Source organism: Apus apus, chromosome 1 (assembly GCF_020740795.1).
Source record: "Apus apus isolate bApuApu2 chromosome 1, bApuApu2.pri.cur, whole genome shotgun sequence".
Taxonomy (NCBI): Eukaryota; Metazoa; Chordata; class Aves; order Apodiformes; family Apodidae; genus Apus; species Apus apus.
The window spans coordinates 149,875,857-149,891,552 of record NC_067282.1 but is presented as its reverse complement, the minus strand read 5'-3'; the positions used below and the strand labels follow the sequence as shown (position 1 = coordinate 149,891,552).

Genomic DNA, 15,696 nt, shown 5'->3' with positions numbered 1-15,696 from the left:
GCGAGCGCCCTTTTCAAGCCAAGACTGTACAGCAAAAAGCTGTTTCCACCATGCTGAGAAGCACAGGTGATGATGGGGTGCAGGCAGCTGTGGCCTGGCTGTAGCTGAGCCAACTCCACCCATCTACCTGCAGCGCAGCGGTGCCCAAACGCCCCACAGGCTGAAACTGTCCAGCCTCCAGGGGAATGGCACGCACAGGCAGGGCTTTCACTAGCCACAAGCGCATGAGCAACCCCTTGCTCCTTCTGCAAAGCCAGCCCTCAGGTCCTGCGGGGCGTGAGGGAGGAGGTGGCCAGGCACAAACCCAAGTCCCTCCACCCTAGCGCGACCTGGGCCTGCGCTCCCTTTCACGCGCTCGCCCCACAGGTCCCGGGCGCCTTGCCCGGGCTGGCTCAGCCACCCCACTTCTCCCCAATATCCCAAGGCCCGAGGGCAGCGTGCCACGCTCGGCCCGGGTCAGTGGCGGAGAGGGCGACGGCGGGGAGGCAAGACGAGCGGCTGGAGAGGGCCCCTGGCCTGCCGGGAGGTGCCATCCCGGACGTGGGGTGGTCTGCCCTGCGTGCCAGGCGCCACTACGGGCACAGAGGAGAGGCCAGGGAGGCATCCCTTAGCGTGAGGGTGCCGAGACGCCCGCACAGGTTGCCCCGTGGGTGCCCCCTCCCTGGAAGCGCTGGAGGCCAGGCGGGATGGGGCTTGGAGCAGCCCGGTCTGGCGGGAGGTGTCCCTGCCCACGGGATTGGAACTGAACTGATCTCTAAGGTCCCTTCCAAACCATTCTTCGATGCTTTGGTTTTTTATTTATTTATCGCCGTTTGCACAAATATAGGGTTCTAGGTGGTAATCCACTAAGCTAGCCCCCCCCTCCCCGCCAAGACATAAAGCTCTAGACATTTATACACATTTGGTCGGTGTGCTCCACCTAAGTAGTACGTATTCCTGGTTATTCTGCTTGAACGTGTTGGTGAATTTCTCGCTCCGATTTAAAAGCACAGCTCCCCTCTCGCTTCCGCTCTTCGCAGCGGGAGCACCGCTTCACAAAACCTTTTGTGAAAAAAACGTTTTTGTGGCTCTTTGGTCCTCGCTCAGTGAGAGACTCCATGTCCTGAAGCACAGCGGGGGGACACCGGGACACCCCGCCCCCCTCCCCCCCCCCAGGACACCCCACAAGGGACAAACACCCCCCCCGCCCCCCCGGCGCTGGGAGGGGGCGCCACCGCCCGGCAGCTCTAGGAAGTTTGACCCTCGGCGGCCGCCGTCGGTGCCTGCCGCTGCCCGGGAGCCGCCGCCGCCGCCATGAGCCGCAGCTACAACGACGAGCTGCAGTTCTTGGACAAGATCGACAAGAACTGCTGGCGGATCAAGAAGGGCTTCGTGCCGAACATGCACGTGCGTGGCGGGGGGGGTGGGGGGGCGGTCCGGGCTCCACCGGGAGCTGGTGGGTGCCCGGGAGGCGGGGGGGGGGCGGGGGAGGAGTGGGGCGGCCCAGCTGAGGCGGGGGGAACGGCCGGGCCCGACGTGCCCCGGTGGCGGCCGCCCTGACAGGTCTCCCCGCAGGTGGAGGGCGTTTTCTACGTGAACGACCCGCTGGAGAAGCTGATGTTCGAGGAGCTGCGCAACGCCTGCCGCGGCGGAGGTGAGTCCGGTGCGGGGGGCAGCGCGGCGTGAGGCCTCGGGCACAGCCTGGCCGCTCGCACGCTGCCTGTCGCCGCCTCGGAGCCTTTACTGAGCCCCCGGGTTCGCAGCAGGCTGTCCGTGGGCCCCGAAGGGATCGGGGGACGGGCGGGGCAGGCCTGATGTGCGTCCCAGCTGGCTGGTCCGGAGAGGCGGCACATAGGAATGAATTTTCTCACGATGCCAGCCCCTGCCGCCTGGTGAGCAGCACAAGGGTGGCATCTGCAGCTCTGGCGTGTCCTGTGCCCAGGTCAGGTGGCTGGACACAGACTTGCTGGCTGCCCTGTGGAGGATGCCCTGTGCTTGGGTCCCAATCTGACCCCTGGGCTGGTGGTAACACACTTGTGTTGTTAGCACAGATCGGCCTGCGTTGGTGCTGGCACAGCAGAGGGAGGAGTTTAGTGCAATACCTCCTTTAATGAGACTGCAGATGGTGCATAATGTTAGGCACTTTATACCAGATCAGAATACTTGTTGGTGACTGACTTCTGGTTTGCCACTGTTTTGAGCAACCTCTGTAGGAAGTGCTACATTGTAGTTGCCAGGTTAAATTCCCAGATTGCTTACCTTTTATTTTTTTTTTTCAGGTGCAGGTGGCTTTTTGCCAGCCATGAAACAGATTGGCAATGTGGCTGCATTACCTGGTATTGTTCATGTGAGTAATTGATCTGAACATTTCCTCTTTTTCTGTTCCTGCTTGCCAGGGATTATTGCCTTCCAACTGGGAACTGTATTATGAGAAAGGGTATAGGCCAAAGTTATTTTCAAGACAGCCTGTGTGTTGGGAACCTGTCTTTGAGTAAGGAGTGCTTGCAAGGGCAGGCTGTAAAACTAAGTTATCAGAAAGAGAAGTATTATGGAATCATAGAATCGTAGGGATTGGAAGGGACATCAAAAGATCATCAAGTCCAACCCCCCTGCTGCAGCAGAAACACCTAGGGCAGGTCACAGAGAAGCACATCCAGGTGGGTCTTGAAAGTCTCCAGAGAAGGAGATTCCACAGCCTCTAGGCAGCCTGTTCCAGTGCTCTGTCACCCTCACAGTAAAGAAGTTTTTCCTCATGTTGAGGTGGAGCTTCCTGTGTTGTAGCTTGGTGATGTTTTCCTTCGTCCTATCACAGGGCACCACTGAAAAGAAGCTGGCCCATTCTTGACATCCACCCTTCAGATATTTATAGACATTAATAAAGTCCCCTCTTAGTCTTCTCAAGACTAAACAGCCTCAGATCTGTTAAAATGCCTTAGTGATCAACTAAAAAGGGACTAAGGTAGAACAGTAACAACCTATTAAAATGGGAATTTTGACTGGTAGTTTGTAGGAGAGATGTTACTTTCACCTGTCTATTCAAATCTTCAGTTTTTATTTTCAGATCTTGACTTTTTCTTTCCAAACTTTGGGGATGGCAAGGGGAGGTGGGAGAAGCATATAATCCCACTGAAAGCTGATGTGAGGCAACAGTTTAACACTTGGAGAAGTTCCAATTTCTGATAGCTTTCTGGGTGTTTGGGCTTTCTGTTTGTTTGCTTAAATAGCTTGGGGAGTGCTGTTTGTGGTTTCCTAATCTGAAATTGCCAGGTTAGATATGCTTTGAACTTACAGAGCTGTGTAGAAGTATGCCCTTACTTTCTTTAATTAGCAGCAATATGAAAAGGTTTGATAACAGCGTTATTTTATAAATTAAAATTACACACCTCTTATCTTCTCCTATCCTATCAGGATATCATCCTGAAAGGATTATTTTTTCCAGCCTGCAGGTCTTCAGTCAGTGTTCGATGACACAGCTAAGATGACAATATGCTGTTTTATGATGCCACTCCATAGCACTGGACTCTTCCCATGTTACATTTACAGTATTTAAATATTGCAGGTGTCCCTAGGTGGAACTTGGTAAAAACCAACTCTTTGTCACTCCATGTCTCTGCTTTACATTACTCATAAGCTAATGCCTTGCATAAGTTTTGCATGCCAGGGCTCCTGAGCTCAAGAAAAATCTAGGTTAGAATTCAGTGTGAGATCACAGTTCCTACAATGAGGCGTTTAAGCTCTTCCTAAGTTTTCTTGAGATCTGGTCAATAGAGCCAAGAGGGCTACTCACCTTAATGGCCACTGGGTTTTTGCTTCAGAGTGAGATCTGCTCTCTTTGGCAATCTGTCCTGTAACTGCAGGAATTTAGATACTTAACTGAATTGATGTGTTTATTCCATCTACATCTGAACATCCATTCTCTTTTTGGTGTATATGTTTGCAGATGTGACAACCCCTGCCCCAAGGCAAAGTGTAACCATGGTGATGCTGCAGCACCAAGTTTCATAAAACTTTATCTTTTCCTTCATTCTCTTCCAGAGATCAATAGGCCTTCCAGATGTCCATTCTGGCTATGGGTTTGCCATTGGCAACATGGCTGCCTTTGATATGAATGATCCTGAAGCAGTGGTGTCACCAGGTGAGCTTGGCATGACCTAACCTGTGCTGACAAGTATCTGGGATGGCATAAAAATACTTTTTGAAATGGCATGTCTTTCTTTTCTTTTGCTTTTTCTTTTTATAAAATAAAGTCAATTCTTGGGAGTTAATAGGTGCTGAATTCTTGCACTCAGGATCTTTATTCTTTATGGAGCAGGTAGTTACACTGAACAAATCTAAACACTACAGAGAGGATTGCCCTTGTGTTTTTGGCTTGGGCCCATGAAATCCCTCAGGTTTGAAGGGAAAGCACAAAACTTTGAACCTGCATTTTGTCAGGCTGATAAAGAATTTGCTGTTTTCTTTGAGCAATGTTTGAAAACATCTTTTGAGAATATTTCTACACTTTATTAAAAATCTGACTTTAAAATATGCCTGGCTATTTAAGAAACACTTGGGTCTTTAATTGCTAGTGGTTTGGAGATGCTTTTGTGTTTGTCATGAAACATGATACTCATTTTTCAGACTAGCTTCTGGCAGTTCCAGTGTTCCTGATTGACTCAAACCCAAGTCTGGTAGCCCTCCTCTGACACGAGTTAATGTCAGAACCTTCATATTACAGGTGGCATAATTGTGTTTTGCATTAGGCCTTGGCCCTGCAGTATTTCTTTTCATTAAAAACTAAGAATTAGGCAAAACAATAAGCACTGAATTTTCATATTCCCTGGAAGCATTTATCACTTAGTATAACTTGTTACTATTTATTCCAGTGAAAATTCAAAAAGGACTTGCTTTCAGGGACTGGGTTTCAAGCACGTCTTGCATCCAGGAGCCATGCTAAGTTCTGTCCCTTTTCTTCTGACTTTAGGCAGAAGAACAGGAACATCCTCTCTACTTTCTGAGGGCAGTATATTTTATAGTTGTGTCTACTTGTCTTTGCCTGCTTGCTGAAGCAACTTTGTAAACGCAGAGCTCTGTAGGCAGTTGTACAACTGTGTCTGTAGAGCATGTGCTTCAGACTGAAAATCTGTCAAGACTTGTCAAGTTTTCAGTCAAGTTTCAGTTCAGGCCTCTGCAAGACGACATTTTTGGCTGTCTTGAAATTTGAGGCTTCATGTTAATCTATGAAAATGAAGCTTAATACAGTTCTGCTTTTTCTCTCAATACTGTGGCAGAAAGAAGGTGTAAGGTCACAGCATTCAGTACATAGTCCTTCTCAGCAGGTACCATGATGCAAGATGAATACTCAGCAAGTGCTCACCATCAGCAGACTTCCTTTATTAATGCTGTGGCTTTTTCTACACATCTAGGTGGTGTCGGGTTCGACATCAACTGCGGGGTCCGCTTGCTGCGTACGAATTTGGATGAAAGTGATGTGCAGCCTGTGAAGGAGCAGCTTGCCCAGGCTATGTTTGACCACATTCCTGTTGGTGTCGGCTCCAAAGGTGTCATCCCCATGAATGCCAAGTAAGAAAATTACTTTGTGCCCACCTCACTAGAGAGGACATCTCTGGTGTTTATTTGGATGAAGGATTTGTCAGTGGGAGACTTAAGAAAGAAAAAGTAATCCTAAACCTCTTCCCATTCTTTCTGCATATGTGGTTCACCAGGAGTTATAAGTTCAGAGTCAGCTGTTTCTTCCCCCATTTTAAACCCTGAAGTAACTGAAAGTTCTTGAAGGGTTCCCATTTCTTCTGCCAGAAAAACTCCATGTATGTCAAGGTATTTTTTTGAAAGGGATGAAAGAGAAAATAGGATATTCCCCACACAATAAAGAGGGAAGAGCAATGACCTATCTAAAGTGAATATATTTGTAGAGCTTGATTTTCATACAGTATTAAGAAGTTGAGCTTCTTGTTAGAGGAGTTGAGAGCTGATCATAAAGTCATAGAATGAGATAGATCCCGTAGCTGGGAACTCTTGAGGTCGTGTTGTCTCTCTCCATCCCTGCACAAAGGATCGCTAACTCTGAAGGTAGGTCTAATGACAAAGTTACTTGAGATTGCTCAGGGCCATATCCAGTGGAATTTTGAGGATTTCTTAGGATAACAGATAGGTGTTTGATAATTGCAGGGATTTGGAAGAGGCACTAGAGATGGGTGTGGACTGGTCTCTCCGGGAAGGCTATGCCTGGGCGGAGGACAAGGAGCACTGTGAGGAATATGGAAGAATGCTGCAGGCTGACCCCAACAAGGTCTCCTCAAGAGCAAAGAAGAGGGGCCTGCCTCAGGTAACCTTATGTTTCAGGAGGGCTGCAAGTCCCACCAGGGTTCAAATGTAAAGGTTAGCAGGTAGTTTTCTAATTTTGTGTCTTTTATTGAAACTCTACGTAGCATTTCTGGTCAGGGGGGAAGGTGGGTGAGGTGGTGGGGCCATTTCTGAATAATTCTTGACAGAACTGTAACAAGGAAGTGATACTGGGTATACCCAAGGTCCCTGGGGCCATCAGTTTTTCATCAGCTAACACTTCATGCTGGAATTCAGTGTTCAGTGGTATTTTCCCATCCAGATGTAATTTTATTTTTAAGAGATGGGCAAGTTATTCTGCAACTTTTCTCCTCGTTCGCTCAGCGAATTAATAGCAGGGCAAGGAAGGATGTCATAATAAGCAGAACTAACGCCTAACTTTGAATGGCAGTTCAGAGGTTGGATTTTATTTCTGTACATAGTCTCATTGCTCTGGGTGGAACACTTAAGATAGCTATACTAATGCTACAACTTTTAAAGCTTTCTTTTATGTGACTTCTTGAGTTTTATGAATTGTGCTGCAAGGTTATAGCGTTTTAACCTCAAAATAATCTCATAGCCTCAGTTTTCACATTCACCTTGTGAAAAAAAGGTGATCATCTGTTCTGGAGTTGAAAAAATTTGGGCTTCAAAATGGAACATCTTGCTTTAATCTACTTAAAGGTTTTAAATACCTAATTAGCAGGATGTTATAACTTTCTTGTCTAGTTTTAACCAAGACTGTATGACTGCCTTGCCTGTACATATTGAAAATGAATTCTCAGTACTCTGTACTCTTCTCACCTTTCAACTAGGTTGAAGTAAGTTGGAAAAAAGTGGCAGCAGAGTCTGTAGATCCCAGCCCTTTTGTTCAACTGCAGTCTTGTTCCAACAGTAGAAATACACTGCAGTTCAGTAGTATACGATTGGCTATAATTTAATATTAAATTATATATTATAAATAAATACATCCATATTTATTTATAAATGTATATTAACATATTTAAATATACATATTCTAAATATTTATTCACATGTCCAGCATGTGGGATTTACCTATCTCCAGCACACAGAATAGCCACTTTAAATTTAAAACGTTTCCAGGTTTATGGTTTATAACATATTTATGTTATAAACCTGAACAAAGAGGGCAGTGATGATGCTACTGTGTTCTACTTCCTTTCAGTTTATATGGGTTGTTTGTTTTTTTTTTCCCAGAAGAGCTTTTCTAAAACTAAAAGTCTTGCTGTAGCAATTTGCCCTATTGCCCCTCTTCCCATACTTCTCCCTGTGCTTTTCCTAGCACTATCTGATCAGTGTGTTGTGATTGGCAGCTGGGGACCCTAGGAGCTGGAAATCATTACGCCGAGATCCAGGTTGTAGATGAAATTTACAATGAATATGCTGCCAGGAAGATGGGCATTGACCACAAAGGGCAAGTGTGTGTGATGATCCACAGTGGCAGCAGAGGCCTGGGCCACCAGGTTGCTACAGGTATGATCTGACTGGCATAGGTACCTGGGATGAAGCAAGCTCTTCAGCATGGTTTTGCCATTGACAGTAAACTGCAGCACCAAAGAGCATTTCTTACAGTGTAATTCCTGAGTCTGTTCTGAGTTGCCTTGACAGGGCTTGCCTTAAATTTTTTCTGCTTGCTCTCTCATGTGTTTTCAAGCTTCTTAGGGATGATAAGTGTAAAACTAATGTGTCAGTTGGTTTTGGTCATACAGAGTGTTGATCTTGCTGTGATTCTGTGATGATGTATGCACACGATAGTAGGGTAAAAGATGGCAGAATCATGCTAGGACATGGGAAATTCTAATTAGATACTCTTATTTTATTTTTTTTAACTATTAAAGTGGTCAAATGCTGAAACATGTTGCTCAGAGAGGTTATAGAACCAGTATCTTTGGAGATGCTCAAAACTTGGCTTAATACGACTTGGAGCAACCTGATGTACCTGGAACTGCTTTGAACAAACTATTGGACAACTTCCAGAAGTCACTCCCAAACTAAATTATTCTACAATCAAAAGAGCATGGAGATTTTAATTGAATCCTCTCTCTGGTTGAGGGGCTGTCTTTGAATGTTTGCTTAGGACAGTGAGTCTGTAATCTCTGGTGTAACAGAGGAGGCAGGCATTCCTGCAGCAGAAAAAAACTAAATTCTTGTGTCAGAAAAAAGAGTTGCGTCTACATGTATTCTTTGGAACCCATGTGAAGTGCTCACATGATTAGAATTTATTGCTAGATTGAACTGCTTTTGCCTAAGTGGGCAGTTCTTTCTGGTGTACCTAAGCCTCTTAACATTTCTTTCTAAAAACAGTCTTGGGGGATACTGTTTGCAAACAATTGGTGATGTTCTGCCACACATTCTCTTTTACATTTGAGAAGAACCCATACGTTTGACCATCAGACAGATGTGTTCAGTTTTAGAATAGAAATTCTAGACCACCATGCACACTGAAACATAATTAAGACTTCACCTAGATTTATTATGTTTCTTTCCCAGATGCACTGGTGGCAATGGAAAAAGCTATGAAACGGGACAAAATCATAGTGAATGATCGCCAGCTGGCATGTGCCAGGATTGCCTCTGCTGAGGGACAGGATTACTTGAAGGGAATGGCAGCTGCTGGAAACTACGCATGGGTCAACCGCTCTTCTATGACTTTCCTAACAAGACAGGTAGGAGCAGAGTTGTCTTTGATGTAAATATTTTGGTACACATCTGCTTTATCCCAGACAGAGGGTCCAGAGAAGGGCCACAAAGATGATCAAAGGGCTGGAGCACCCCTGCTATGAAGACATGCTGAGGGAGTTGAGGCTGTTCAGCCTAGAGAAGAGAAGGCTCCAGGGAGACCTTATAGTGGCCTTCCAGTTCTTGAAAGGGGCCTACAGGAAAGCTGGGGAGGGGCTTTTCACCAGAGAGGACAGTGATAGGACAAAGGGTTATGGTTTTAAACTGAAATAGGGGAGATTTAGGTTAGACATCAGGAAGAAATTCTTCACCATGAGGGCAGTAAGGTGCTGGAATAGGTAGCTCAGGGAGGTTGTGGATGCCCCTCCCTGGAGGTGTTTAAGGCCAGGTTGAATGAGGCTTTGTTCAACCTGGTCTAGTGTGAGGTGTCCCTGTTCATAGCAGGGAGGTTGGAACCTGATGATCTTTAAGGTTCCTTCCAACCTTAACCATTATGTGATTCTCTGCAGTATTTAATGTAATATTAGTTTGTGTGCTTTTAAAACTGTATTTTTTGGAGACTTACACGAAGCTGCCATCATGATAATCCATCTCAACACCACTGGATTGTACTTGCAGAAGCCACTTGAGCAGTATTTTTGAAAATGCCTTGAACTGGAAGAAGAGGATACAAGAAAATTGTTTTTAGCCTGCTGAAACCATCTTTTCCCAGTTGCAAGAATTTGTCTAGTTGCATTCTGACTGAATTCCAGCACTGGAGCTGCCTTAAAGGCAGATAAACAATCCAGACGGTTCGATTCTGTCACTCCCAGCCCTGTTGTATTCAGTTCCATTGTGGCTGAATTTGGCTGAAGTTTCTTACCTGCCATGCCAAGTGTTTTAGGTCACTGACTTATCAGTAAGAAATTATTTCAAGCAAATTTATTTCCTCTTAATTCCTAAAAAGATTGTGGATCTTCCACATGTACACAGTGGTTATCTCCTTGTATTTCACATCCTGATTTCCTCTGGTTTTAGGCCTTTGCCAAAGTCTTCAACACCACCCCAGATGACCTTGATATGCATGTTATCTATGATGTGTCTCACAACATTGCCAAAGTGGAGCAACATGTAGTGGATGGAAAGGAGCGAACTCTGCTGGTGCACAGAAAGGGATCAACCAGGGCCTTCCCTCCTCACCATCCTCTTATTGCTGTCGATTATCAAGTAAGTTTAGCTGTGGGAGAAGGAAATTAGAAGAGAATTCTCAATGAATTGGGCAATTTTAGGGTCCCTAATAGAGATCTAAATGCTTTGAGTTTCTTTTCTGAGCTAACAGCACTGGAACCCTAGTGGGACGGCAGTATTCTGCTTGTCTGTACATTAGATCTTTGGGACACTGTGCTCCCTCTTTTGCTCCACACCACAGTGACTGGAAGGTCATGAAAGGAAAGAAGTGTTTCATACCTAGCACAGGCTTTAGTGATTGGCCTTGTCTGTCTGTTGGACACAAGTCTTCTCATCTGCTGATCTGCATCTTTCAGTGCAGTTAGTTCTCCAGAATCCTTGATATCAGGCAACCAAGGCAAGCAGGGATGCTCTAAGGGAATGTGAACCTGATCCACTTTTCTGGAGATACAGTTCCTCTCAGACTTTTATTAAGAATTAGTGTTTTAGGCTTTTTCCTGTGAATTAATACTTTGCATCCACAGCTGACTGGACAGCCTGTTTTGATCGGCGGGACTATGGGTACCTGTAGCTATGTTCTTACTGGAACAGAGCAAGGCATGACTGAGACCTTCGGAACTACTTGCCATGGAGCTGTAAGTCAAAATATTATTTCAAGAAGGGATTGGAATGGGGTCAACCAGAGAACAAGGTTGTCCAGGGGTCATCCAGTGTGTGATTCATCTGTTGAACAATACAAGTAGAGAGTGGCCTTGCCACACTAATCCCAGCCCAGGAGAACTGCAGGCTACAAGTCTTCTTTGTCCCTTAGGGAGTAGTTTTGACTACTGCAGAAAATTTAGGGGGTGCTGCTTTATGCAAGGCAAATGTTAGGATGGAGATGTGGAGAATTAACTTCTTCTAATAAATTCTGTTACCTCTGAGCTAACAAGAAGGATTAACTGTGCTAGGCTGCTAGTCCATCTAAAACTCCTCAGTAGTCAGAAGAAGGTATCTCCTCCCCAGTTATTTACAGTGTGAGACAGGGTGACTGAGGAATATAAGTAGCCTACAGTAAAACTCTGACTCATCAACAGTGTCTAAGAAGTGGTTTTGGTAAAAAGACACTTGCAGACTAGTGTGCTAGGAACTTTCCTAGCCATCATACCAAATGTGTGATTTTGCAGAAGCCCATCACCTAAAGTCTAAATTAATTTCTCGTTTTGTGGCTTACTGCGGTCTGTACTCTCAGCCATTCTGGGTTTACTCATGATGTAATAATGTGTAATAAGAAGGAGTTGCGTTTTTCCAAATGGCTGTGAAAAATAGAACTAATGAAACTGCTCTCTAGGGTCGTGCACTGTCTCGAGCCAAATCTCGACGTAACTTGGACTTCCAGGATGTATTGGACAAGCTGGCTGACATGGGCATTGCCATCCGTGTTGCTTCTCCCAAACTGGTCATGGAAGAAGTGAGTTTAATGCTTCATTATTTGAGAGGGAAAAGGGAGTCTTGCTCCTTAGCTGAATGACCCTCCCTTACTTGATTTTTTTGCAGTGCTAAGTGATTGGTAGTATGCTAAATATACAGTTGGTGTGATTTCCGATAAAGCTACTAAATTTTTTTGGAAAACAGTGTGAACACTTCCCTGTCTCTAAGATCCTGCTGAAAGGGGAGATGCCTGTTTTACAGGGTGTGGCGTGTAGAATTATATATATTTTTTTCCCCTCTTCTGCCTGGCAATAGGGATAATTTCTATTTACCCTGAGAAGTCTTCTTGTGAGCATCACAAAAGTACTTATGTTTTATGGATTCTCTTTTTGAATTATGTTCTCCCAGCCTAAACTTACTTTACACTGCAGTTGTCATGTAGATTATTAGCAGTGTATGAGAGATCCTCCTCTTTTAAGATGAATTCCTGTATTTGCTCAAGAAGAAAATTCTAAATGGCTAGAATACTTTGAATACTAGGACTTCCAGTTCCTCTACATTACAATGATAAGGTGTCTTTTCTGTTTATAGCTTCACTCATAGAAGCGTGTTAATGACTTGGAACTATGCTGTTCTGGGTGTTGGTGTTGTACAAACATGTTGATTGCGTTAAAATCTCTATTTAAAAACAGCTTCTTTGTCAAAATGCTGGAGTGGGAAGCTCTAGGAGTTCAACCCTGATTCCTGTCACTAAGGAGCAGTGAAGATCAAGCTTAAGGGTCATCTGTAAGGAAGAGATTGGAGTGACTTCCTGCCAGATAGTGAGGCTTGACATTCTCGCATGGTGGTGGGCTGGATTATCTGATAATTTAGGCAAAACTAAACCAAAATAGCGGAAATGTGGTGAAAGTTTCCTTGAAAAGCTAAGGGTCTCACAGATTTCTTAGATACATAAGGTGGCCCAATTCTCAGTATGTTCACCTGCTTCTATACCCTCAATTCGAATGATTCTATTTTTGAGAAGAAAAGAGGGATATCAAAAGCCTACATCTAACTTTTAATGACTTTGGGTTTATAGTTTTGTCTTTCTTTTTTTTCTCTCTTCCCTCTCCAGGCACCAGAGTCTTATAAGAACGTGACAGATGTGGTTAACACCTGCCATGCAGCTGGCATTAGCAAGAAAGCCATTAAACTGAGACCTATTGCTGTTATAAAAGGCTAGAAACTGACAAGGCAGCAGAAACACACCGACATCTCCAGGCCTTACACAAAACTGACTAGAACAATCATCTTCCCACGCTTCTTGGACTCTGCAGGATGCTCAGATATCACATCCCTTTTCTGGAAACTCAACAGTTGAGGATACCCCTGTTTTTTAACCACTCCTAAGCATAATTAATGCTGGCCCCCTCTTTGTTATATGGTGCTCTTTTCTTGTGAGGAAAGAGCAAAGAAATAAGGAAGTCTTGGTTTTCCATGCAGTCCTTCCCCCATTTGCCTGGTAATTCCACAGGCTTGTGGAATACTGCAGCCTTGCCTGAGTTGTCACTAATTGCTGTGCTGCAAGACCACCTCCATCACAGAACATGGTGTATGAACCAGACTGGCTGTTTCCACACCTGAGTGCCTGGAGCTCTTGCTGCCTGTGCAAGTACTCTGATAAGCAGGGTATGGCACTCCTGGGCAGGGAAAGGTTGCTCTGTTTGCAGTTACTTCTATGCATACTCTATATTGTTGCATGTTTTGTGGCAATTGGGTAAGAAATCTGGAGTTGGGAGTAGTCTTCCCACTTGGATTGAGAGGGACTAGCTAGGCTTGAGGCACAGTCCTGCCCTCTTCCCCCCCCTCCCCTTCTCCCATTTAACACAGCACCTGGTGTACTTGGCTCAGTACGAGTAGGTGTTCCACAGTCTTCTGAAAATGCTAGTAGGACTGAATATATTGTTTTGAGAGGCTGTGTTTGCCCAGTAGAAGCTGTAATTTAACAATTTACAGATGTGCTAATCCAACATTTTGAAAAGTGCTAAGCATGTAAAAGTTGGATTGGATAGTATTTCTTACTGTGTCCTGCAGCTCTGATTTAAGTTGGTCCAATTGCAGGGTCAGACCCAGTACAATGTGACTTCTGATGTTTCTTTTACATTCATTAATCAAGACTGGAGAGGAAGCCGACCATTCCCACTTGATTATTTGGGAACTACAAATAAAATGGGAAGATGGATGTTGCAGTTTGTTAGTGTCCTGTTTATTCTGTGGCTAAAATGTCTGGTCTGTTTCCACTCAAAAGTACATACATGAGGTGTTGAAACTCATCGCGTTTGGTGACTTCAGCCGATGGATCTTGCAACGAAATGTGCAGGTGGCAGAGTTTCTTGCAGGATACAGGAGAAGGGCAGTGCAGTGTTGTCTTCTATATGTGGTTATGACGAGTATGATAGCTTCAGTTTGTCTGTCTTGGGGCCTTCTGGGTCCACCTCGCCGGTTGCGGGATGGAGCTTGCCTGTAAGCCTGTGTGCAGACACAAGAGGGCGGCTGGAGGAAAAGAAAACGTTAAAGGAAGAGTGGAGCCCTGCCAGGGACTCGTGAAAGGAGCAGATTGTGATTGATGGATCCAAGTGCCTTTTGATGAAATATCCCTTTTAGGGTCTTAGCTGAAACCTGTTGATCTCAGGAGGCAAAATGGCATTTTACTGTCTTCATCACTTTGTTGCTCATTGGTTTCTTAAGTTCAAATACTGTATTTGCTGCAGATTCAGAAGCAGCACATGCAGTAATAGTCCCTGCTTTGAGTCCTTCTGGGTCTGACTTTACAGACAGTTTCTTGTTTTCCCCTGCTTTCTTCAGTGGATTTGTTCCAGATTGCCATCTCTGAGGATTGAGACACCCTTCCTGAATTTCAAACAAAAATCATTTCGCTTAGAAATGCGAATTAGCTTCTAGTGACTGAAAGACAAATTACTGATGTCAGATCTTCTGCAGAATTGCATGTTCCCTGCAGAAGCTTCTATCTATAAATATTTCAGACTCCGATGTAGAATTCAAGGGAACGCTTAAAACATTAATATTGAAAAATAAAGAAGTATTTCTCAAACACAGTTCTCCCTTCAACTTTTACCTACCATTTGCATTTAGAGACAGATTTCATTTTTTTTACAACAACCAGAAATCTGGTGTTCCATGGAGCTGCTCTCAACATGTATACCTTAAGCCTCTTCCGATCATCAGCATTTATGCATTAGCATGCAGGAATGCCAAAAGTGCTGTGAATTTTGGTTTCCTGCTGGTACCTGCAGAGATGGTACAAGTTTTGGTTACGTGTTATGCTGTGTTGAGGACAGTGCTGGTTTCCTAACCACCTAAAAAAATAAGAGTTAAAATTTAAGATGTCTCCCAGTTCTTTGTTTAGATGTGGATGTTTATCTAATTCAGGCCTGTCTTTTTCTCCAGACAGGGCTGTCCATGAGCTTTTTTACATCTGCAGTTAAAAAAATAAATGTAAAGAGTTGCAGGTAGGGAAGGCATGCAGTGTTAAAATTAACGTGCTGAAATGCAGGTGGATCTGCAAAAGAGTATCAGCAACACTAAAGAGCCACTGTGGTTATTGAACCATCTTTGCTTCCATGGAAGATGACTGAGAACTCAGAAATATCTGTTGATGTATTGTGTGCTTCCCTCCCTTCCCTAAAAGCCAAGAAAAGCTTTGGTAAATCGCTGTCAGGGTCTTCAGGGTCTTTTTTTTTTTTCTTTTTTTTTTTTTTTATGGGAAACTAGGTAGGAGGTCCAGGTCTACTCCACATTCCTGGAGCTGTTGCACACCTTTGTCCAGTAGCAGGCACCCATCTGTTCCCTGACAAACTGATTCAGTAATCTTTTCCAGCCAGAACATCGGTGACCTGCAGCAGCAGGTTTGCTGCCCTTGTGGCTTGCACAGGGTGTCTGCATCAAGTCCACCTTCAGCCAATGCAATGAAAACAATCCTTGGATGCAGGTGTCTTTTTAGTGAGAACAAATATCTCACTGCATTTATCTTACTCTGCTTGAGAGCAAGATGGTTTAACTTAAGAGATTGAACCTGCCAAAACAGCTACTGCCTCTGGGAAGTGGGAGGTCTCACCTCTG

At 44.7% G+C, this 15,696-nt stretch overlaps 1 protein-coding gene across 1 annotated transcript; it reads left to right on the top strand.

Moving 5' to 3' along the window:
• Positions 1-1,249: 1,249 nt before the first annotated feature.
• Positions 1,250-13,805, top strand: RTCB (RNA 2',3'-cyclic phosphate and 5'-OH ligase). Its single transcript, XM_051636740.1, has 12 exons — positions 1,250-1,386; positions 1,555-1,633; positions 2,259-2,326; positions 4,015-4,114; positions 5,385-5,541; positions 6,148-6,304; positions 7,635-7,794; positions 8,812-8,987; positions 10,018-10,206; positions 10,692-10,802; positions 11,498-11,617; positions 12,692-13,805. The coding sequence occupies exons 1-12, from the start codon at positions 1,294-1,296 to the stop codon at positions 12,797-12,799; spliced, it is 1,518 nt and encodes a 505-aa protein (XP_051492700.1). The 5' UTR covers positions 1,250-1,293; the 3' UTR covers positions 12,800-13,805.
• Positions 13,806-15,696: the final 1,891 nt, after the last annotated feature.